This window comes from Arvicanthis niloticus, chromosome 3 (assembly GCF_011762505.2).
Source record: "Arvicanthis niloticus isolate mArvNil1 chromosome 3, mArvNil1.pat.X, whole genome shotgun sequence".
Lineage (NCBI taxonomy): Eukaryota > Metazoa > Chordata > Mammalia > Rodentia > Muridae > Arvicanthis > Arvicanthis niloticus.
In genome coordinates this window covers 116161993-116187200 of record NC_047660.1, presented here as the reverse complement: position 1 = coordinate 116187200, position 25208 = coordinate 116161993, and the positions used below count along the sequence as shown (strand labels likewise).

The following is a 25208-nucleotide window of genomic DNA, read 5'->3' as shown; positions in this document are numbered from 1 at the left end:
CAACCACCAACCTTGTTCATCACAAGGCTGTCCCTACACTTTGTAGCCTACAGAACCGCGACAGTTAGAAATCAGACTCCAGTCATTCTTGCTGCCTTACGCCCTTCACATGTGGTCAACTCTTGAAACCCACCAGCCCACTTCTGACTCATGTTTCTCTGAGATTCTTGATGGATTATCTAATTCATTTAGGAGCACTTGACAAAGATCCCTAAGCAACTTGCATGCACATAGGACTCATCAAAGCCATGCCTTTAGGTTTCTTACATCTCACTTTATGCCCCTTCCTTACTATAGGCTACACCCAGAGTCCCATTTCACACTGAAATCATTTATTTCAAGGGAAGGAATTTAACCTTATTTTAAATATTTTTATTGACAATCTCATAGGTACAATGTATTTTGTTTATATGTACCACTGCCTTCCTAACGTTTGGCTGATCCATCTCCCATCTTTTCTCCATCTATCTATTGTATTAAAAAATAGCCAATTGAGTCCAATTTGTGCTGCATATATATGCATGGGTATGCATCCACTGGAGCCTGACTTACCAGAGGCCAGACTCTTAAAGAAAACTGACGTTCCTGAAGGAGCCATCTCTCTCCCCCTCCATGCTTCGATTTTGACTTGCTTGATCTTGTTTGGGAGGGGGGTTGGGTGAAACCTAACTTATTAATGATTGTAATACTTGGGATTTCCTAGTTGACCAAATGAGAGAGTTTGGAATGTCAGGAGCCATAATGGGACAAGCTAATAACTAGCAGGCGATCATCCTGAAATGGCCTGCCTTGGATTATATAATCTGCGACAGGTGCACCCTTATTCAGCAAGGATGTAAGGGATTTATTTTAGATTCCTGCTATTAATATGCTTTTACTATTATTATTAAACATATATAACAATCACTAAGTAATATCACACCCCTTTGGAGCAGATCTCTGCAGATCCACGAAGATGTACTGTCTTGTAGTGATGCTATATAGACAAATAGATGACTTCTTAAGTCTTAATGATGATCCTATAAGAATTCCTAAAATTATATCAGTGATTTTACTAAGCTCTTTTATAGTAGGACTGCTATTAGGTCCTTTTCTGATAGTCAAAACTGCAATGAGAACTCTGCCAGTCTCCCAAGTGTCACCATGTAATTGCTCTTAAGGCAGTAACCAGATATTCTCCTACTCAGAGCACATTCCAAGAGGTTGTAAAACAATTAACCAAAGGTCATAAAAAGGGAACTAAGGATTTATTATAGGTGCTGGGACAGAAGATAAAATATTGACTGGGTTTATCTATACAAAACTTCACTAATAACTTAGTTATGGTTTTAAACCTTCAGCAAACCTGTGGAGCTGTGACAGGTGATGAATGTCTAGCTAGATAATTACTCCTAGTGGATATGCATGTAAACATTCTCTGTTGTAAACTTCTATTTCAATTTATGATTTGATTTTTTGTGTGAACTTGTGATGAACTTTGTATCATGTGATCATGTATTCTGAAAGATCGTGTATAAGTACAGAGGACAAAGAGATGAGAGAGAGACAGAATAGAGAACAGAATAGAATTTTTTTTCCCTTTCCCCAGATAGAGTAGAATTTTTCCTCTTCCCCCGCCTAGAAGAATTTTTTCCCTTAGAAGAAGTTTTTCCTTTTCCCCACATAGGATCTTTCTGCTTTTCCCCTTAGATAGCTTTCATAGGAAACTTTTTACAATTTAATAATAAACGCTATAACCACTTTTCTCTAAGTGTCCTTTTTCTTCCTGCGACTTCAGACTAGCAGGGGAAAGTTAGAGCCCAGCAGTTTCTGCTGAGATAGAACAAAGGCCACATTACTTAATCCTCAGCAATTTAAACTACAGGTGTTAGTCACCTAAGCCAGCAGTCTTTTACCCTCAGAAAGAGCAACAAAGTTTTTAGGACTTTTTAGAAGTTATCGTCAGCATTTAAGAACAGTTAGAGAGCTAGAAAGCCCTGAGACCCTCAGACTTTAAAACCATCACCAGAGTCCTACTCTGTGCCACCGCCACTACCTTCTTCGGGCTGGGAGGCTCCTGGCATCGGAAGCCTCCCAGCCCGGAGTGGCTTTATGCCTTCAGATTTCCCTCCACCCTGCCCATCACCAGGGCTGTCCAAATGTATTAATGGCAAATGCTTTCTAGGCTGGGTTTTGTCTTCACCTTAGAAAGGCATCTAACTTTCAGCACTTCAATAAATATAAAGAAAACACAGAGCACAGAGAGCCAGACTTGTATTAGGCTTCATGAAACAAGGGAAAGAAGAACAGTTGGCCTCCAATACAAATATCAGAAGGCATTTTGTAATTGGTTGGTTAATTACCTGTATCCTTCAGACTGAGTTGCCAGAGCAAGGGCCTGGTTTGTGCATATAGAACCCACCTTGCACACACACGGACAAGTCTAGCACATGCAAGAGATAAAGATTAAGCACTGCTCATAGCAACCACTAGAACAGGCATGTCTACAGCACATAACCAATAGTACCAGCAGTGCAAAAAGGATATATGTGGGTGCATGTGAATTGATAAAATGCCAATCCCTGAGAAATCAGCCAGTATTAGTAATAAGCTAACAGCAAGACCCCATCAGCACTTTCCGATTACAAGTGTTTTCCTTGGAGCCAGGTCCGCCAGAGAAATTAGGCAATTTTGACAGTACTTTACAAACTGATTAATAAGAAGTTCTCCCTTGCCCTCTATAACCACTAAATGCCACACAAAGGCTTTCCCAACACTTATTTATAGAGTGACAGAACATTAGCTGCAGACTTAATGTCACCCTGGTTGTAATTTGCATGTTGATAGAAAGTTAACATAATAAAGAGATGTGAAATGAAGCTGGCTGACTAGGAGGAGTGGCCCTGCTAAGATCCATTTCTCTATCCTCATTAGTCCACGGTTTGGCTTACTGTGTTTGTGCTTTCTCTCATTACTAAGGAAATTGTAAAATATGTCCCCAAGGATGCATTACCCAGGCTCCTGGAAAACTGCTTATCAATTTGCAGAACGGATTGTGGAGCCAGGGTGTTCTCCACTGTTAAAAAAGCTGGTGTTCTGCTCTGGAAGCAGCCTCTCACAAGACTTTGGAAAAGAGAGAGCGTGGATTTGAAAGAGAATGAAATGGCAAATTTTCAGGGGATAGATTTACAGTGTTAAGTTTACACAATGCCTGTTAGGATAAGAACAAGAGGCCTTTGGGGCATTGAATCCACACTGGGGCTTATGGTAGAAAAGAAAAATGACAAAAATTATCAGTTTCTAATGATCAGAGAGTTTGGGAGGGATACAGGATTTTTTTTTTTTTTTTTTTTTTAAACCATACTAAGAAGTTATGAGTAAATAGAAAAAGCCAAATTATTTAAAGCTTCTTCTTCTTCCTTCTCCTCCTCCTTCTTCCTTCCTTCCTCCTCCTCCTCCTCTTCTTCCTTCCTTCCTCCTCCTTCTTCCTTCCTCCTCTTCCTCCCCTCCTCCTCCCCTCCTCCTCCTCCTCCCCTCCTCCTCCTCTTCCTCTTCTTCTTCTTCTTCTCCTTCTCCATTATTACTATTTCTACTTACGACTACTACTACTACAATGATAGTTGCAACTTTTCATTCTGCTGGAGAGAAGTAAACACAGAACAGGGTCACTATGGAGTCTGGTTACTGGAGAGTTCTGTCCCTCCATGTCTATCTGCCTGATCTACAGACACCATGCATACTGCCATTTCATTTACAGGAGCGAAAAACAATCATACCTCTCCTTGGTGTTATGAGTCATTTGGTCTACAGAGGAGAGGAAGGAAAGCCATTTAAGCATACGTAGCTCAGAGATGAAAATGTGCTTCATGGTGTCACTGGCAAACTTCTCATGTGCTGGCTCTCCGTGTCACGAGAGAGTGATCCGGTCTCTCAGGTGATTGGGCAGACTTCCTTCCCTATAACTATAGCTCATTCAAGGACCCAATTCTAAGCTCCTTTTAATTCTAAAAGCAGGGAGAATTCTTAGAACTAGGCTGTTGGTTACCGACCAAAGGGCAGACTCCGAGAAACATGAGAGGTAATGCATGGTTTGAAACCTCGAAGATTCTTTCAAATTCTACCATTATCATATATGAGAACATTTTCCTTCTATAAATCTGTTATTACAATGGAGTGGAACTAACAATGAAGGAATAGTTAGGGACAAATCCCAGGGAGTGAGTTTATACAGAAAAGGCCACTATTTACCATACTTTTCAAGTTCAAACTGAAGCAAACAACACTACCCGATACAGTGGCCTAATAACATTTTATTGAAGACTAGTGAGTTCAATCCTTCTCATAACATACAGATATGAAACCAGCCTTTCCCAGCTTAGTGAATGAACCTTGGGGTGATTCCTCAATGTCTCCCACACTTAATGTGTTCACCAGATGTGAACAGTTTTCCTACAGCCCAGCAATATGGAGTCCTCAGAAACCTGCTCCGCTGTGTTTCGGGGAAGTAAAGAAGGAACTGGAATTAAGGTCAAGCAAGCAGGGGCTACACCTGAGTTCTTGGAGCCTAAGGAGGATAGAAATAAAACTTCCTACTTACACTATTTATTTCAAAATTAGGCTCCGTAAATCTAGGTACAAATTGACCTGAGGACACAAGAATGGAGTGCTGCAATTCTGTTACTTAGAAAAACGGAGAAGGAGGAAGAATACTCATAGATCCTCTCCCAAGTCTACCTACATGGGGCTTCTGCCTTGACATGGGTGGGACAGGAATGACGGTAAGGGTACCAGATGACTCTAAGGATGAAAGACCACCAGTTGACATGAAATGAAGGCCTGGTGGGATCTGTGGAGATGGCCATGGCGATGCTGCTGCTTTACATGATTAAAGGTTAGAATAGAAAAGCTCAGGGAGACAAATGGACGGCTGACAGGCTCTGCACACCTCACCACCCCGTCTCTGGGCGGAGATGAACAATGCCACTGAGTTTCCCAACCAGCCACTGGAAGGTTTTGAAACCGAGAAGAAAAACCTCCGAGGGACAAATGTAAAAGAACAAAAGCAACAACACTACGTCCGCACAATGGAGTGGAATCGGTTCTTGCAGCCGCTAAACGAGGAGAGGTGCTGGTGTCAGCCTTGTATTCTACCTGAGTTTAAAATCCTCAGAAAACTCTCCTAGCTCTTAAGCATAAGTCAACTGTGGTAGAACAGTATCAGTGTAATGAGTTTCAGAAAAGCTACAGTGAAGAGAGCAAGCTGAATGGTGTCCATGAGTCTGTTCATAGGCAGGAGGCGGCATTAATCAGGATGCCTGGGGAAGCGCTGTGACCAAGTCTCTTGGCTGATCAAAACACTTCCTTTTTTTTTTTTTTTTTAAATAAGTATCTATAGTCAAGTACAGGCAGAATATAATAAGCCATTTTTAACTAAACAAAGTGGGCTTTCTTTTCTAAAGATGGACACCTAGCCAAACAGCTGCATTTTGCTGTGTATGAGTGACTTATAAATACTGACACCATCGATACATGGCCTTCACCAGGCACAGTCTACACAACTGTGGATGAAGACGTTCAAGTCCCTGAGGTACGGGGGCCACAGAAGGACCAATTCAATTCTAGAAACTGAGTGCTGGGCTGCTCTTTGGATCCTACTGTAGGCACCTTTTAGAGGGCCAGAAAATTTCACATAATATTAGCTATTTTGGTACCAAATAGAAAATAACAGGGGATTATTCCTCATAGCAACCAAGATACACTCCATGGGGATTTATCTCCAATAAAAATAGCAAGACCAAAAAAGCCACAAAATAAGTACATTAGATATTCTTAGACCCTGTTGTTTTAAAGCTGGAAAATGTTACCAAGTCAGTTACAAAGAGTCTGGATAGGTCTTTGATACAGAGGAAAGGAGGGAGGAGCGAAAGAGACAATAGGCATTTGTTCATAGTTTGAAACACCAGAGTCTTCATGTACAAATAGACCTGACTCCGTAGTCTCAGAATCTGATGACTATTGTTCTTGGGATATACACACGGTCATTTGTTACAAGCATGAAGGCAGTAACATCCCATGCCAGCTAAGAGTAAGAGTTCTTGTTAAAACCTGTGTTCTCTTAGAAGCTACTGGTTAGAGCAGCCCCTTTCCGCACTCTTTGTAAGCAGAATTAGATTCTGTACTATTTAGTGAAGAAATCAATGTTCAAATCAATTGACAGAAAGTGATGACATGTGGCACTCACTCAGGCACAGTCAGCGAAAAACAAGTCAAATCTGAGCCAAATGTCTGAAGGTCAGCCAAAGGTCAGGCTGGAATCCTGTCTCAGCAAATTCATACAGAAAATCTACTTCTAGATCTCATATGAATACCGAAGGACAAACACTTTTAAAATAAACATTTCTGAAATGTAACAAACCAAGAAACTGTTAGTGGTGAACAGACTTTCAGGTCAGAATGTCCATCACAACATTTTAAGTTTTGATAATGTTGCTGGTAGACAGTGCTTGTGTAGCTCATTACGTGGTGTTTCTGGTTCTGACAGAGACTAGCAATTTACAAATAGGTCCAAAGTCTATTCTGTAATTCTTGCAGTTTTTCTTCCAGAAGTATGGGCTACATTTGTTGTCCCCTTTGATCAACCACTTGAGACAACCCAGCCACAGACCTACTCTCTGTGGAGGAGGACTACTCAACAGAAGAGAGGAAGGCAGTCCTTAACACCAGTATCTACACGTCATCTGTCTACCTGCACTGAGTTTGTGTGTCGACTGTGTCTATCTGTTTTGGGGCACAACCCACGTCTCTTCTGCATGCTAGGAGAGTGTTCTGCCACTCAGCTATATGCCTATCTCTCCCTCCTTTATATTTTTAAATGGGGCTCACTAAGTTGCCTAGGTTGGTCTTGAACTTGTGATCCTCCTGCCTCTCACTGCAGAAGATGAGATAACATGCTACCAGGCATGGCTTACATTGATATGCTCTAAGAGGAACATTTCCTGCGAGGCTGGAAACCATGTAAATGACCACAAAATACTGTACAGTCATCCACCCTTCCCTGTGGAAGAATATTAAGATGGCTTAATGTACACTTTTAAATACAAATAAATAATAAAAGGAAGGCGCCGAACTGCTAAAGACAATTATGGAAATAAAAACTCGACTACTTTAAAGTACAGTTTCATTCTGATTCCTTAAAAAGCAACGGAAACACGTAGCCCAGAGGAATATACAGAATCATGCTGTAGGCGGCAGGAGAGATGCTCTCTTTTCAGAGTTCAAATGCAGGGAACTTGGCCTTTGTGGGGATTAACAGGTCAGACAAGAAATATATGGTTCCAGCCATCCCTAAAGGAACAGAAAGAAGCACAAGTTATTACACCAAACGGCTCCATTTCCTAAAGTGGCTCTTTTCTTTTTTATCATCAACTTTAAGTCATGAGAAGCATCCTCTAATTCACAGCCTGCGTCCAACATGAGAGGCCCCTAGTGGGGTTCTTGGCTGTCTTTTTATCCAGGAGAGGATAGGAGACAGAATGGAGGCAAACAAGTTCAAACTACTTATTCAAGCCACTCACTTCCTGTCACTTGGCCACATGTTGGGTTCCTTTACCACAGCCTCGTGGCCACTTACCTCCTGGAGGCTCGGTATCTATGCCTGGCTCTATAAATGGTGGCCACCATTATGGCTACTAATATTGTAGTCTGTGGTAATATGCTCACTGACTCATTTTTTAGGCACAGGGTTTCATGTAGCCCAGGCTGGCCTTAAACAAGTAAATGGCCTAAGATGACCCTGTATTGCTGGTCTTCCTGTCTCCACTGTCTCCACTCCTTGAGTGCTGGGATTATAGCGGAGATCGTGGGTGTGCGCCAACATGCCCAGTTTATGTAGTGTGGAAGACAGAACTCAGGGCTTCAGATACACAAGCACTCTGACAACTCAGCTACAGCCCCAGTCTTGCTAACTGACCTGACTCATCAGGAAATAAGGAAGTAGATGTTTAAGAATGAACTGTAAAAACCAGTTTGTGGTCACACCTGGAATTCCAACACATTATCACCAAGCAGAGTGGCAGTAGATCATATTAGAGGCTAAGTCATGAGTGAAAAATACCTTCAAAGAGGGAGAAGGGGGTGTCCGGCGTCCTGCATCCGTGCTCTCCATAGTCTAAACACCACTCAGCAAACTGAAATGAGACCGAGTTCAATGACTCTAGTTATTTCCTCTAAGATCCTAGGAACTCGCAAAAACAGCCTGCATTACTTGGAATAATTCCCAAACTATCAAGATGAGGAGAAAATATTGAGAAACGGGTGATTTGGAGTCAGGGGGATGGCTTGTAGGAGTTTAGTGGGCAGCCCGAACACTGAAGCCAAGGGTCCAAAGAACAAAATGACCCTCCATCCTGCAGCCTTTGCTCCTTCAAGTGTCCAAGCAGAATCTACCCTTTAAAGGGTCAGTAATAGAACTGGAGAGTTCTGGAGGTTCTCCTTAAAGAACACGTTTGTTAACCCTAAGCTCACGGACCCTTTCAACCTCCTAAGGAGCTGCTTCCCCGTGCAGCCTGGCTCTTACCTTACAGGCCCTGTACAGGTACTTCACATCTTGTGTGACGTTATAGAGTGCCAGGAAAGCATAGGCGTTCCCCGCAGCACCGTGACACAGCCCATAGCCCTTCTTCAGTAGCCCGTACTGCCAGATCACATCAGCACACTGATGGGCGTCACACAGGTAACGCTCCTCTTTGAACACCTGCAGAGTCAAGGACATACATGAGTTCCTTCTGTCATCAGGGGTATAAAGCTCTTCCTGCCTGGGAAGGCAAGGTGGGAAAGAAGAGGAAGAGGCATGGCGAGAAGTAATTGGAACGGGAAGTTCGGTATTTCCAATGACAAACTCTTAACACTGACTTGTATCATAGTTAGGTTTTGTCAATTTGACACAAGACTAGGCACACTTGGGGAGAGGGAACCTCCACTGAGGAACTGTCCTCATCAGACTGGCCTGTGGGCATGTCTGTGGGGGTGTTTCCTTGATATCTGATTGATGTGGGGGGAAGGCCTAGTCCACTGTGGGTGGTGCCATCCCCTAGCAGGTAGTCTTGGGTTGTATAAGAAAGAAGGCTGAGCAAAGCAGGGGAAGGCTACTAGTACATAGCACCCCTCCACGGACTCTCCTTCAGTTCCTGCCGCAAGCTCCTGCCTTGGCTTCCCTTCCTGCTGGACTAACCTTCCCTTCCCTTCCCTATTCCAAGCTGCTTTTAGTTAGTGTATTATCACAACAACAGAAAGGAAACTAATGCAACTAGCTTTAAAAAATAACGGCTGGATCCTGTGTGTTTGGTCTAAGCTTTATGTGTGTGTGTCTGTGTGTCTGTGTGTGTATGTGTGACTGATGCAGCAGCAATAATGAACTGGCCACTTGTTCTTATCACCAATCCCCCTCCAAAGTTGCCATACAACTTGAATAACTGACACCCTTTACCATTCGAGTGTCTTTACATACTGGGGAAGAATCTATGAGCGTTATATTTTTGTGTTTGTGTGTGTGTTCTTATGTGTGCATCTGTGTGTAGGTACCTATAGAGGTCAAAGGTCCACATCAGGTGTTTTCACTAATTGCTTTTCACACTACTTTTTAGGATAGCATGTCTCATTCACCCTGGAGCACAAGAACTGGGCAATAATGGCTGACCAGAAGTTCTAGGAATCTTCCTGTGTCCAACTCCAGCACTGGGATTGCATTTTCCTGTATACAATAATTCAGTGGCATTACAGTTGTGAAGGTGCGCACCCAACATCACTTCCATTCTTATCACTACACATTAAGCAGCATTCCCTGTCTCTGTCATTTCCCTATTCTAGAAACTTCCCACTAGCCATCACTCCATGTAAGTGCAATCTCCCCTTCTGTATTGCATCTCTGGGTGTCTACTTATTTTGCTTAGCATGTTTTCAAAGTTAATGAGTATCACAGTCTATATTAGAATTTCATTCCCTTTTATAACTGGATACTATTCCACGGCATGTACACACCATATTTTATCTATAATTTATATGTTGCTGGATAAGGGATGCTGAGCTATTTTTCACATTTGGCTTAGAGCAGAGCTGTTATGGATAGTCATTTCGGGGGGGAGGGAGAGGTCTAGAGTGGAATTGCTAGGCTGTATGTCAAGTGCTTGATTTGTTTAAGAACCAGAAATCGTTCTGTGCCATTTCACATCGCTGCAGCAATGTGTAAGGATTCTGCTGTCAGTCATGCTTTTGGGGTATTTATCGTGGCTCTGGCACTTCTGTTATCATCCTGGTTACTCTGTCAGTGAAGCAGCTTCTGGTGTTATGAGATGGTGTCCATGATGGTAGGATAGACACTGTGAGAATGGACGCTAACCCATTCCACACAATGACCTTAGATTCAACAGCTGTTCATAATCCTTTCATGATTGAGAATAGTGTTAAGTTATAAAAGTGTTTGCTATTTTTATTTTGTTGTTGTTGTTAACCAAGAAAACACAAGGTACCTTGTATGCCTGGATGAGCATATAGATGACCCCAGGGGCACCGTGGCACCAGTGGACAAGCAAGTCTCTGGTGTCATCCAAACATGGAGGGTAGTTGCCGGAAGGGAACTTCAGCCGGCAGACAAAGTCTACACTGGGCTTCACCAAACTATGTAACTTTCCTTGGCTCACCTGAAGGCTGGGCTAAAAAGGAAAAACAGGATTATTAGTTCTGCTGAAGAAAATGACATTCCTAGAACTCAAAATGAGTTTAAAGCCAAACCAGAAAACAAAATCATGCCTAATAGGAAATGTGAAGTCATTAAAAGGCTACATATCTCTTCTGATTTCCTCATCTGCTTGATAGTCTTGTTTTAATCTTTTATGATCTTTAAGAAATGGAACAAATGACAGTCGGGCCATTACTGAACTCTTAAGGCCTCTGCATGTGCTATTTCCAACGACTGCTGTCACGTACATATTCACAAGTACTGTTCCCAAGTCAATGCTTGCAAACAAGGGTAAATAGATGTCTGCTGAGTGCAGAGATACACTGACCACCAAACTTGCCTTCCACGTGAAGACAGCGGTGGTGGATGCTGTCTACAACAGGGAGGGACACGAGAGAGAATGGAGGACCTGAGACCTGATACAGAAGTGTCTCAGGTGGTTCAACACCAAATTGGGAGTGACTTGTATACTGGATTATTCTGATACTAGGATAGAGAGATTTATAAGTCATGGTGATGCAGGGCACGTGGATGTTGTTGGGAATGTAATCTAGTCATTTTCTTTTTGATACTGTTCTTAATTCAGGGCCTGTTCATTCATTCTTTAAAAGGCACAGGGGAGCCGGGTGGTGGTGGCGCACGCCTTTAATCCCAGCACTTGGGAGGCAGAGGCAGGCGGATTTCTGAGTTTGAGGCCAGCCTGGTCTACAGAGTGAGTTCCAGGGCAGCCAGGGCTACACAGAGAAACCCTGCCTCAAAAACAAAAACAAAAACAACAACAACAACAACAAAAAAGGCACAGGGGACAGGGCGTGCAGGCTGAGGGATGCACAGTCGGGATGGTGCTGGAAATGATGAGACATAGTGAGTTCTTAGCATTCTGTGTTCTTTAAGACATGCAAGAATAGTACTTTACATGAAAAATATTCAATATAAAGTATTAAAGCGGAGGGAGCCACTCCCCAGGAGTTATCCAACACCTAGAGGTAGTGCTCTTCAGTGTTCTGTTAGCAGCTACGCATAAGCACGATTTTCATTACTAAAACATTCGTCATTTTGAACAGATAACAACCTTGAAATAGAAAAATCAATACTATGGTTTTCAGATTTCTTATTAGAGCTAGCAAGAGGCAGGATAGGTATCTCTTGACTATCGGATTTAACAACAGGTCAAAAAGGCTACCTGTTCACTGACAGGTACAATTTTGACTCACCTTGAATGTCAGAAGAAACAAATCTTCCTTTCATGAAAGATGTTTAATAATCTACATTTAGTTCTAAAAATAAGAACCACCAAGGGAACATTCCAGAAAAAGGAATTTAAATCTTGGTTGTCAAAAATGCTAATTACACAACTTGTACCAGAAAATAGAATAAGTGAATGAATGAATTAATGAATGCAGGTTGGCCTCTCATCACTGCTCCCAAACTGTGACTATTCTAAAGCAATCACAGGTTGAGAAGAGGTATGACATGGTTTTTATTCTTGCAGCTAGACAGGGACATATACATCCATGCACGCATGCTGGACACACGAGTAGACAATGCCTTCCTCATGTGACACTGTGATTTGTAAAGAAGGAGCACTTGCCTCTGATGCCATAAAGAATCCATTTTCTTTTGCCATTAAATTCTCATTTGCAAACACTAATTGCTGCCTTAGACTAGACACCCTGTAAGTTCTTTGTCTGACCTTCCCCAAATCCAGTTTATCATTAGAGTGAGTTCTGTTAGTCTTCAGTCTTTCTAACTTTGGGTGATGCCTCCTATTACTGTTAGAACCTGAGAACTGTGGGGCACAGCACAAAATCCACTGGGTAATCTTCCCGGCTTCGTTCTCCCAGTGAGCCTTAGGCAGTGTGTGCTCACTGGTTTGCGTTTTTTCTTTCTTTTTTTTCTTTTATTGATTTTTGTTTTTCCTCCTGGAGTTTGTTTCAGTGGGTTTTCTTTGTACTAGGGAATGACACTTGTAACTCAAGGCATTATGTGAGGGACAAGTGCTGTGACACTTGAAGGAGTGCCCTGGCTACTGCACCTCCGTTGAGGTCAGATGAATGCAAGGAGCGTGATGCAGTGAGTGACAGCCGGGCAGACAAATTTGGGATCTGCTCCCCAGCCAAGAGATCTTAGAATCTCACCTTACCCAGCCCTTACCTGCATCAGGTAATAATAAATGCCTGCCAGGCCATGAGCAGCCCCCACGTAATATTCCTGGTACCACTCATACATCAAAGGAGACTTTGCCGCGAAGTTTCTCTTTCTAGATAGGTTTTCCCCAGAGGTTAAGATAGTTTCACAAATCTACAGGGAGAAAGCCAAGCAAAATAACAACATGGTTAGACAAGAAGTACTCTTGGTGGAGGCAAGGACTTCTTGTTAACAAGTACTGAATTACTGGAAGGGAATCAGACACTACCTTCCACCAGGAAGGATGCGGTTCCCTTCTGAGGCATGTGGATGTATTCTGCCTAGCAGACTGCTGGCTCCGGAGGACCTCCAACTCCCTTTATTAGCACCTTTAAGAATCCGCACACCTTTCAAAGAAAAGCACCAACTCCTCCTAGCACTGAAGGAGATACTTGTGTCTGAGAGGTGAGATCTAGCCTCCATCTCCCCCAGAAAGGGCCTCTGAATGATTAAATGGGGTAGGAGGCCTTCTGATTCCCTTGGCTCCCGACTGGGCTTTCCAGAGTGTGAAGCTGTTGGTACTGACTGTGCCTCACCTACAGAGGACAAACACGGTCTTCCTACATGGGATGTACTAAGCAGAGAGACAAAGTAAGCAGCTGCCTAAAACCCTCCTAAACCCACAGGACCGCATTACCTGCTGAATATGGCTCTGAGGGATCTTCTCTTCTCCAAAGTTCTTATTGACAAAAAGCAGAGCAAAGATGTAGCCTATGCGGCCATAGAGCATTTCATTTGGTACGTGGGGATCAATCTTATTTAGGTGAATGAGCCTAGGAATAGAAACATGTGTCTATGATCAGACAGGGGGTCAGACACAGGCATATCAAGTGGTCCATTAAAAAAATATAAACAACACATAAGCATACATACCTAAAATCACAGTTAAAATTAGCCCCATAATGAGTTCACAACAAAACTGGTCAGACACAAGGAGAATGTGCAAGTGAGGCCGAGGCTCCCTGATTCTCCCTCGCGGCTCACATATGCTGGCTCTGAGACTGGTGTTTAAGCAGCGGGGATGGGAGAGCTAGCCAGTGCCGCCTCACAGCATTTAGCCTAGTCTAATGGATGCTCAACTGGCCAGCTTCTCACTCACTTTCACTGCAGCCGGCCAGCCACAATGTAACACATACCAATGGCCTCTACCTGTTATCTTTAGAGACAATCTTGGCTACCAAGTTTTTTTTTTTTTTTTGAATGTGTATTTCTAGATCTATGTACATATAAGAACAAATACATGTATGCATAAGTATTAACCCAGCACAGTTCTGCAACACCTTTCAAGACCTATCAAGCATGCACATTTTTTATAAGTTGCAAAACAATATCCTGTCGAACTGAACATATAATTTATTAGGTTCTCACTGCTGTATACAGTGGAGCTGTCTCAAAGTTTTTATGGGTTCTGTTTCCAGTTAAGTAGCATCAAGTGGACCCCACCCTCTCCCATTGAACACAATGTCAACAACCTGGACAGGATATACAAGGTAGCTATTTGAATACTTTGGAAATGAAATAGCTAACAGTGGGGCAGAATCTGGAATACTAAATTAGAGGTTTTCTTCCTCTTTCAATATTCCCTTGGCCTGACCTCAGTACAGCCAAGAACACAGGGTACCTGCTGGCTGACAGAGATCCCAGGAGTTCTGTCTCAAGGATGAACAGGAAAGGAAGGTCCTTAAAAAACTAGACTGGGTTTCTCTGTCTCTCTCTCTCCACGAACCAGGGAGTAGGCATCAAAAGCCCAGAGCAGAAACAACCACAACGGGAACCCCCAGGAGCTAGATGTTTAAGGGAGAGACTAGAGGCACTGTGGTTCCATGGGAGGGGTAAACCCTGCTGCTTACCTAACTTCTGTGCCACTCAGCCCAAACACAGGCGCAATGATGAATGCACAGCTGGGCAATGAAACCCCAGGCAACCAGAATGTGGGGGAAGACCCCAGGGGTGATACATTTAGAAGAGAACACACAGACTAGGTAGCCGCAACTTCGAGAATGAGTTTGTGTGAGTTTTTGTTTTGTTTTATTGCAGGAGGGGGTGTTCTTGCTGTTTTAGAATTTTTAATCACACGGAGTTTCGAAAATGCACCTCAATTTTCTCTAAATCATCTATGAACTTCAATGGGATTCCATTTAAGTTATTAAAACACTTTACATTTTGATCAAAAGTTGACAAAATGAGATTAGTATAAAAACCCAGGGACTTTCTGGAAAAAAATCAAAGGTTTTCTGGTATTTTACAATACTCAATGTCCCATTTCTAAGAATGAATCCTGATTTTAAAATTCTGTTGTCAGGGTGGAAACTCACTTCTGGATCATCAGCATATGGCTGACCAGCATTGGCAGTATTACAGCAACTCAGATGGATGAATGGCTGTATTGGAACTGTAACCAGGAATCAATAGTGACAGTGACTCAACACTTTCTACCAAAATCTATACCAAGACCTGGTTAATAAAAGCAGTAAGGGATTTGAGGAAATGGCTTTCTTGGTGGAATGAGCTGACAAGATGGCAGGTGTGGACTGTGTGCCGCCTTCCTCGCCCTTTAATGCTAGTCCAGGGGACACTGTGGCTTTCTCTGAGCTATGACAGCAAGCTCTGAGACTACCATATGTGTTGTTATTTCCAGTAAATATTTGCCCATTTGGTAGAACTAGGCTATTGCCCACAGTTTTATTTAACACACATAGCTAAGGTAGCACACAGCCATAACCCTGAGGCTGACAGGATTTACCCAGATCAAAACCACAAGAAACTCAGGCACACAAAACCACATAACTGCTCCAGCAGGTCATCTGCACATCAGTGCATACAGCAGATAGGCTCCAGTTAGGCAGAAGAGCTTTGTGAGACAGGAAATACTCCTCTCCCATTTCCTTCTCTACCTTAGATCTATCACCTAGGGAGGGAGGCACACTTGGTGCCTTAAATGAAGAAGATCTGTTCCTGTAAGCAGAATGAGATCACTGTGTCTGAAGTAGCCGACAGACTTGCAACAAGGGCTGAGGAAAGGTATACGAAACTTATGTTTTAAAAAAATTAAACACATTTTAAAATTTATTTACTCTTTGTATGCATGAGTGTTTCATTTAGTGGTGCGTGTGCGGCACACGTGTGCCTGGTACCCGTGGTGGTCAGAAGAAGGTGTATGGGATCCCCTGGAACTGGAGTCATGGAGGTTGTGAGTCACCATGTGGATGCTGGGAATTGAACCCAGGTCCTCTGTAATAGCAACCAGTGCCCAGCTCTTAATCACCGGGCCCTCTCCATTTCTAGAATAAAGGGTATTTTATGGTTGCTTGCTCCTCGGTAGAAAAAAGGGGCTTAAAAAAGAATGACATGTTGCAAGTGACAGACACACCTCAATTAGCCACGTATGTAAAGGCTTGCCCCCATCTTTACTCTTCTTCACAATGACTGGAAACACACTGGCAGTGAACGGTGTCTCAGGGTCAGGGTCACCATGGCAGACACTTGTCTCCTTGTAATACTCAGGCCATGTGCGTGGCTGATCGCAGTAAGGTTGTTTTTCACCCTCCCTTCCTCCTTCCCTCCCTCTCCCTGTCAAATGGCAGCAATTAGTTTCTCTCTCTCTCTCTCTCTCTCTCTCTCTCTCTCTCTCTCTCTCTCTCTCTCTGAGAAAGGGTTTCTCTGTGTGGCCCTGGCCCTGGTTGTTCTGGAACTTGCTCTGTAGACCAGGTTCTCAAACTCACAGAGATCTGCCTGTCTCTGCCTCCCAAGTGCTAAGATTAAAGGCATGTGGCACCACTGTCCAGCTAATATACATATATATATGTATATTATATATAAGTATATAAATATATTTATATATTTATATATCTATATATCTATATATATATAAATCTATCTATCTATCTATCTATCTATCTATCTATCTATCTATCTATCTATAGTCAAGGTCAATCCTGGGGGTAATAAACGAAAAGAAAAAAATGATGTAGCACTTTGGGGCTACTGAAGCAGGTTAATCTGTAAATACTGGCATTGGCAAGGCTGTATAGGATGTATATGCATATACACACATATATGTATGTGTGTGTATATATATATACATATATTCACATAAATATATTTTTTATTTAAAGTATATATTATATACTTAATTATATACAATGTTTTCTGTTTCTTGGAGGGTAAACTATCTCTGGAAGGATCTGTCTAAGATGTTTTACATGCCTTGTAATCCCACAGTTTTGATCCAGTTGTTTTTCAGTATACACTTATGCAGGTCTTTGAGGAACACAAATGACTGACTGGCACATGTAAATCTCTTTCCAGAACGACTCTACAAAGGGTGCTATTCAGATGTTGCTGCCGTATTTTTCTACTGTAACCTATGCTGAGTAACCAGGCAGTTCAAGGCTCTTTAGGGAAAAAGAAGCGTCACAGCAGCTGAGCAAGCTGGTCCACATCATATATGCCCTGAGCACCTGGGAGGGGCAGGCAGGATCAGTTCCTGGTCATTCTGGGCTTCAGAAGACTCTCCTTTTAAAACCCATTTACAGAAACAGAAGACTTCGTACAGCAGAGCCCTCGACATGGCCCCAGGCAGAGGAGCTTGGCCAGGCCCTCATTTTAAAAAGAAGTTAAAAACATTTGCTAAGAAAACCATACTTTTGTTTTCCCCCTTATGACATAACTTGTATGTAAGTAACACTGGGGCTAAGAAAACAAATCTGTCCACTATATACTCAGCTACTGCAGTGGCCAGAACACACACTTCAAGGTCAGATCAGAATTCTTAATTAAGTATTAATACAAATACATCAATCCTACAGATTTTGGAAGCAAAAATGAACTTGATTTACTTTTGCAAAGAAACTGAAGGTACTATTTAAGATGGAAGACTTTGGTGTCATTTTTGCCCTAGGAAATATAATTATGAACAATTACTGCATTCAGTTCAATGAAGATCTTACCAAAACAATTGAACCACAGTGTTCTCACCTACACTACCACTAGGTGGTGATATACAATTAACATTTTAAAACCAGCCATTTGCACTAGGGCTGCCCATAGAATAGGAATACAGTTTAAACTCTTACAGACACACACTGTACAGAGGCAGCATCTCCCAACAACAGAGTTTAGGCTAATAAGGAACAAGGTATTTCTTTTCAGAATCAGAATTCATCAGCACTCATTAGTGTTTCTGCTTACTAAAGGTAGGCCTTTAAGCCGTGCACTTCACACATTACATTCTGATGATAAAATAATGAGAGCATTTGAAAATCATAAAGGTTGTTTTATGTCTTTTTGAGAGCTCTCAAACCAGAAGCGTATTTCCGTGGTTCTGTTTATCTGTTTGGGTGGGCTGATATTAATAGAAACAAGTTGTTAGAAGAGACTAGCATGTCAGAAAATGTCACTGGAGGAAGAATAAACACACTCAATGACCAGAGTGCCCTGTTAGGCACATAGTGGCACATCCCCAGGGCGCTAATGGAACTTTCTGTCTTGGATTATGTCAAAAGACTTATAATGGGGGGGTTAGTCCTTTTCTAATTCATCTCAATACAACACACATGTCATTCTCTGTCCAAAACTCCATGGCTCCTCCTCACCTTAACATGCTCGCCTCCTGCTGGTGGACTGCTCTATCTGCTATCTGGTCACCTACTGTGGCAGACAGGTGACGCCTTCTATGTGCATTCTGACATCAGGAACTCTATGTAGACTACATAGAATTCTACAGGGAATTTACCAACAGCAGAGAGAACCAGTGAGAGGTTCTGTCAGTCAAGCAGGCCATTTGTATTCACTGGTTCTCATTCATCCCTCCATCCCTCCACCCCATATGGGAAGTTAGAGACCTCCATCCTCCATTTAAAAAGTCCAAGTCCTCTCCATTCTGAAAATGTCTTGGAGGGTCTTTCTACTCCTGGAAGCTAAAGATGCCCAAATGCAAGGTTAGGAACTAAAATCTAAAGGAAACCGATTTCTTTGGATTCTGGTTTCTTTATGTAAACATTATTATTTTTTTTAAATATTTAAGGCATATTTGTTCTTTCAAACTCAAAATTCTGATTTTGAGAGTTTATTCCACCCAAAAAATGCTGGGAAGTGAAACAGGTGGTGTGGCCAGTGGACACAACAAAGACACTGCCAAAGAAAACGAGTGTGTGATCCCCAGAAGGTGAGCCGCCAGGGCAATGGTTCATTAAGAAGCAGAGTAAGCAAGCACACTGACTCAGTCTGATGGTATAACGTAATTCTGGGCTTCGAGAAACCAAACCAAACCAAAGGAATGATTGCCACAAAGCGGGAGGAGATGCAGAAGGTTAAGCAAACACTGCAGTTCCCAACAGAGCTCATGAAACAAAGAAGCCAGGCCGTCAAATGTGGGGCCCTTCGACACCCACATTCACATACGTAAGTGACTGTAAGAACACACACACACACACACACACACACACACACACACACACACACACACACACAGTCTTACTCTATAGACCAGCCAGGGCCTAGAGCTAACTATGTGGCCCAGGGTGGCCTTGAATTTATAGAAATCCTCCTCCCTCAACCTTCCAAGTTGGAAGGCTGGAACATGGAGGGGAGCCACCATGCCTGATCTCACATTCTGTATTTTAACTGTACATAACAAGCTTGCTGGCCATAAATAAAATGTTCTTGAAGTGTCAGAAAAATTTTTAAAAATATGTAAATCACAAAGGTATTTATGACCAAGGTATCAAATAAACAATAAATAATTCTTAGCTTACCCATCGGAGTATTTTAATTTTAATAAAGCAATCATGGCCACTGTTACCATTTTACAGAAAGCGTTTCTTAGGACAGGCCCTTAGGATAAGAGGAGAAGGCTGACTGCATGACACAAAGAGAACATGGCTGCAGCCTATGCTGGCAGGATTCCTCCACACACGCTCCTGAGACTATGTGCAGACAGGGACAAGTGTGCATTTACATTTGTGTAACCAGTATTGAGCATAAACTCCAATCTGTCTCAACACCTTGTTTCCACCAAATACCATTAAAATTCTTAACAAAGCAGGTTACTACTTGGCCACTGTATTTCAGGGAAGGTGACCTTGTGTGTGACACACTGGAACCACTAACATGTATCTGATAGTAATTCAGAGCGATACTGAAGAATACTGTCTTAGAGATCTCAAACACCAGTTGGCTTTAATAAATAAGAAAGGGAGGTTCTGTGTTTCAGACTTAAGTGAGCATCCAACAGTTCTGCACTGACCAGTCATATATCAGTAAACTTGCAATGGAAGAAACTTACTTTGCATAGACTTTTAGAGAAGTTATTGCTTTGTATCATCTATCACTCTGGTCAAGCTTGGTGACAGTATTTTATTTTTTGTGCACCCATGAATTTAATGAAGGTTAGTTACAAGAGCATGAGTTTGGTGGTCGCAAGAGCACGGGAATCTTATCAGCTGCTGTCCCCTACCCTTTTGGCAAAACAGCAGCAGCAGCTTCCCCAGCAGGGCGTATGGGCTCCTCTGAGATGAGCTTTTGACCAGGCTAGTGCCAGACATAGAATCCCTCCTGGTGAGTCGGCCTCAGATCAGTAAGGAAAGAGTTGGTTACCTTTATCAGAGTCATGCTTGCACTGCACCAGCAGGGACATCCTGCTCCGGAGGTCAGCAGTACAAACTACAGGGTTCACAGCTGCTTATGACTGTAATGTCCCCCAGCAGCATCTTCCAGCAAGCACTATGAGAACTAGCCAGCATGCAGAAAGCTTGTGTAGTTTTATATTGAACAATTCTGAGCCAAAGGTTTTTTTTTTCTATATATACTAGATAATGTGGCTTTTCATTTGAAGTTGGACTCTACAACTTGTGGCTTCTGATAGATATAAGCACAGTTATGTATTAAAAATGTTAATGCAATATTAAAAAAAGGGGTGGGGGAAGATGCTGGAGAGATAGCTCAGCAGTTAAGAGCACTGACTGCTCTTCCAGAGGTCCCGAGTTCAATTTCTAGCCACCACATGGTGCCTCACAACCATCTGTAATGGGATCCAATGCCCTCTTCTGGTGTGTCTGAAGAGAGCAATGGTGTATTCACATACATAACATAAATAAATAAATCTTTGTAAAAAAAGCCAATGCATAAGCCATTGATGTTCTGTTCAGGAACTTTTCCCCTGTGCCTAAATATTCGAGGGTCTTCCCCGCCTTCTCTTCTATTAGTTTCAGTGTATCTGGTTTTATGTGAAGGTCCTTTATCCACTTAGACTTGAGCTTTGTACAGGGGATAAGAATGGATTGATTTGCATTCTTCTACATGCTGACCTCCAGTTGAACCAGCACCATTTGTTGAAAATGCTGTCCTTTTTCCACTGGATGGTTTTAGCTCCTTTGTCAAAGATCAAGTGACCACAGGTGTGTGGGTTCATTTTTGGATCTTCAATTCTATTCCACTGATCTTCCTGCCTGTCTCTGTACCAATAACATGCAGTTTTTATCACTATTGCTCTGTAGTACAGTTTGAGATCAGGGATGGTGATTCCCCCAGTTCTTTTATTGTTGAGAATGGTTCTCGATATCCTGGTTTTTTCGCTATTCCAAATGAATTTGCAAATTGCTCTTTCTAGCTCTATGAAGAATTGATTTGCTCTAAGATCAAGAATTGACAAATGGGACCTCATAAAATTGCAAAGCTTCTGTAAGGCAAAGGACACTGTCAATAAGACAAAACGGCAACCAACAGATTGAGAAAAGATCATTACCAATCCTACATCTGATAGAGGGCTAATATCCAATATATACAAAGAACTCAAGAAATTAGACTACAGACAACCAAATAATCCTATTAAAAATGGGGTACAGAGCTAAACAAAGAATTCTCAACTGAGGAAACTCGAATGGCTGAGAAGCACCTTAAGAAATGCTCAACATCCTTAGTCATCAGGGAAATGCAAATCAAAACAACCCTGAGATACCACCTCACACCAGTCAGAATGGCTAAGATCAAAAACTCAGGTGATAGCAGATGCTGGCGAGGATGTGGAGAAAGAGGAACACTCCTCCATTGTTGGTGGAATTGCAAGATGGTACAACCACTCTGGAAATCAGTCTGGTGGTTCCTCAGAAAACTGGACATAGCATTACCTTAGGACTCAGCTATACTACTCCTGGGCATATACCCAGAAGGAAGACCAAGTGTGGATGCCTCGGTACTATTTAGAATGAGTAACAAAATACTCAAGGGTGCAAATATGGAGACAAAGTATGGGACAGAAACTGAAGGAGGGGCCATCTAGAGACCATTCCACCTGGGTATCTATCCCATGTGCAGTCACCAAAGGTAGACGCTGATGTGGATGTCAGGAAGTGCATGCTGACAAGAGCCTAATATATATCTGTCTCCTTAGAGGTCTGCCAGAGTCTGACATATTCAGAGGCAGATGCTCACAGCTAACCATTGATCTGATCAAGGGGTTCCAAATGGAGGAGTTAGAGAGAAGACTGAAGGAGCTGAATGGGTTTGTGGCCCTATAAGGAGAGCAACAATATCAACCAATCAGAGCTCCCCAGGGTCTAAACCACAAGCCTGGGAGCACATAGGGAGGGACTCATGACTCCATCTGTATATGTAGGGGAGGATGGTCTTGTCAGGCATAGGTGGGAGAGGAGGTCCTTGGTCCCATGAAGGCTGAACATCGAGTGGGGGGGAATTCAAGGGTAGGGAGATGGGAGTGAAGGGGTAGGTGGGGGCACATCCTCATAGAAGCAGGAGGAGGGGGGATGGGATAGGGAGTTCCTGGGTGGTGGGGGGAATGGGGTAAGGGGATAAAATCTGAAATATAATGTCCAATAAAAAAAAGCAAAAAGCAAAAGCAAAAACAAAAACAAATCCAATGTAGAAACTGATTTATTATAGTGATTCATAAAATGTTACAGGTAGAGCAAAAGATTCTTTCACTTCCCTCTGTGGTTATAATTTTTATCAGGAAAAAAATTGTTATAATGAGAAAGTACCAGTATATGGGACAAACTTTGGGGAGAATGGAAAACTTCTGTATGTGTACGTATATATGCAAATTATACACCCACCAAGCAACACAAGAGTGAGTCATTCCTTCTTTGTAGTATAAGCACAACTTGAACAGTACAAAAAGCCTACTGATGAACTATACACACAGATCAGAATTATTGTTAGGTACCCATGAGGCTGGTTCTAGCACCCCAAAGATAGGAAATATACTGACAATCACATCCATCACGGGAAATGGGTGATTAATATGCAACCCATGGATATCTTCACTTATGCTTTGAAGCAGGTTATACCTAAAGTGCTCTGTAAATAGTTACATGGTTTAGGGAATAACAAACAATGGCCCAATACCTTTGCGCCATTGCTGGCTGAGTCTACGGATGGGAACCCATGGATACGGAAGGACAATATATAGTAACGAAGGAATTCCTCAACTAACTAAATTGATGACTGTGCGTTTCTAGCAGCAATTATAGGAAAGAAGAGTTAAGAATATGAAACCACAGGAGACTCTGGGATGATCATGTTAGAAATGCAACTCCACCTGCTGACACAGATTCTCAGTGAGGACTCCGAGTGAGTCCTCCACAGGGCTGCCTGCCAATCCAACTGCTTACGAGATCAAGAGTGCTCACTAGCTTACAAAGTGGGATTTCAGGTGTGCTCCCAACCCAGCTAGAATGGCAGTCTCCAATTAGTTTTTGGTCCCTGGTTTATAAGGAGAGACACTTCCTTTTCAAATGCTGATTCTGGGAAGCACCATGAATTAGTCATTCCCTGATCAAGGCTTTGATTCCAGGGAACTGATTATTTGATCTGGAGCATGCCAGTGTCTTCTATTGTGTACTAAGATAAGGATTACATGGCTATTCCTTAACTATAGGTGGAATGTGAGAACTGACCAAAAGCAGGGGGACGGTTTCCCTGCTGAGAGAAAAGCAAACTCAGTGGAAGCCTCTTTTGTTAACATATGCAGAATCCTAATGATGTCTAGGCAACAATCCTCATAAGCAAACATGGTTACCGTGTGATACAATCCTCTGCCTGCTTCTCACTGTTCATCTTGTGGTACAGCACAGCAGCCACGGCCAGGGGACCCGCATCGCCACACAGGAAGGTGATTGAGCGCCTGCTCAGACAGTTTAGGCTTTGCTTTACATAGCTGTGTGCCATCTGTAGATAGGCTGGGTCCCCAAACACACTGTGGAGATGTAGATAAAGCACAGCAATGCCTGGAATACAAGCAGAAAGGGCATGGAGATGAGGAGAGGAAACTCATTCTGTCACTTGGGCGTCTTATCTGCTCATGGGGCTGAGGTTCATGAGCTGTGTGACATCATCCGCAGGTTCCCGTGACTTTCCTTCTAGCTTCAGCTCTAAGAATGAGGCAGAAGGAATCTGTACTTCTTGTATTCCTCACTGTTAAAATTCTGTTAAGTAATAAAAGACTTTTGAAGACTTATCCAAGGCAGAAACACACAGACACATTGGCTGTAACTAATGTTTTTTGGTCAATGGCTGTTCTGTCAATTAATAATGAACAAGAAATATTATCTTTGTGACATAAAGCAATTCAGAGTAAGGGATGAAAAAGTTAACTCCTCTCTCCACAAAAGGTAAACGTTTTGTGTGTGAGAGGCTAGTTTGTGTCACTGAGTCCCAGACTCTGGTTCCCTGTCAAGGACCCCCCCCTTATGCCGATGCACTACTTTGGAGACTAACGTAAGAGCTGCCAGTGACTTTGCTGTGGTCCCCACTCACCTTGCAACTTGTCCTCCCCTAAAGCCTATGGAGTAACTGAGGCAGTGTGTGCAAACCCTTAATACAGACTCCTCTCACAGGGGACAGCGCTCTCCCTCTGAAGCCGGTTCAGTGAGAGGCAGTCAAGATGAGAAGAAGTCAGTCTGCCTGAAGCATTTCCAGAAACACTTTCTCCTGTAAAGTACATTTTCCATCTCATTTACCACTTTAGGAGACACAGAGCCTATGTTTAAATCTAAATTAATAGAGCCAATCTCTTCATGGATTTCAACGCAATGAAAACGCAGTCTGCAGAGTTACTTCTCACTGTACTGAGGGCAATTTTAAATTCAGATACTTTTCTCATTTTGCATGGGTAATCTCCAAAGCTTTGTGTTACAGACAATTCAATTTCACATGTATATTAAGGCCAAGTTTTCATTTCCTGCCAAAGTTAATAACCTTGTCTGCTCTTTCAAAGCAGCGTGGTGTTAGTGATTCCAGAAGTTGATGAGCAGATGTAAGGATGCGCTAGCTCTGTAGACAAGTTTCCAGAGCC

The 25208-nt window shown here is 42.5% G+C and overlaps 1 protein-coding gene across 2 annotated transcripts in view; it reads right to left on the bottom strand.

Moving 5' to 3' along the window:
• Positions 1–4269: 4269 nt before the first annotated feature.
• Positions 4270–25208, bottom strand: part of Lancl1 (LanC like glutathione S-transferase 1) — a 37389-nt gene continuing 16450 nt past the window's right edge. For both annotated transcript variants that reach the window (XM_034497581.2, XM_034497583.2), the window contains exons 4-10: positions 23934–24141; positions 13536–13671; positions 12866–13012; positions 10503–10685; positions 8555–8731; positions 8093–8165; positions 4270–7323 (exon numbers count right to left, since the gene is read on the bottom strand). In XM_034497581.2, the coding sequence (XP_034353472.1) occupies positions 7247–7323; positions 8093–8165; positions 8555–8731; positions 10503–10685; positions 12866–13012; positions 13536–13671; positions 23934–24141 (1001 nt within the window). In that variant the 3' untranslated portion in view covers positions 4270–7246. The remainder of the gene's footprint in view (positions 7324–8092; positions 8166–8554; positions 8732–10502; positions 10686–12865; positions 13013–13535; positions 13672–23933; positions 24142–25208) is intronic.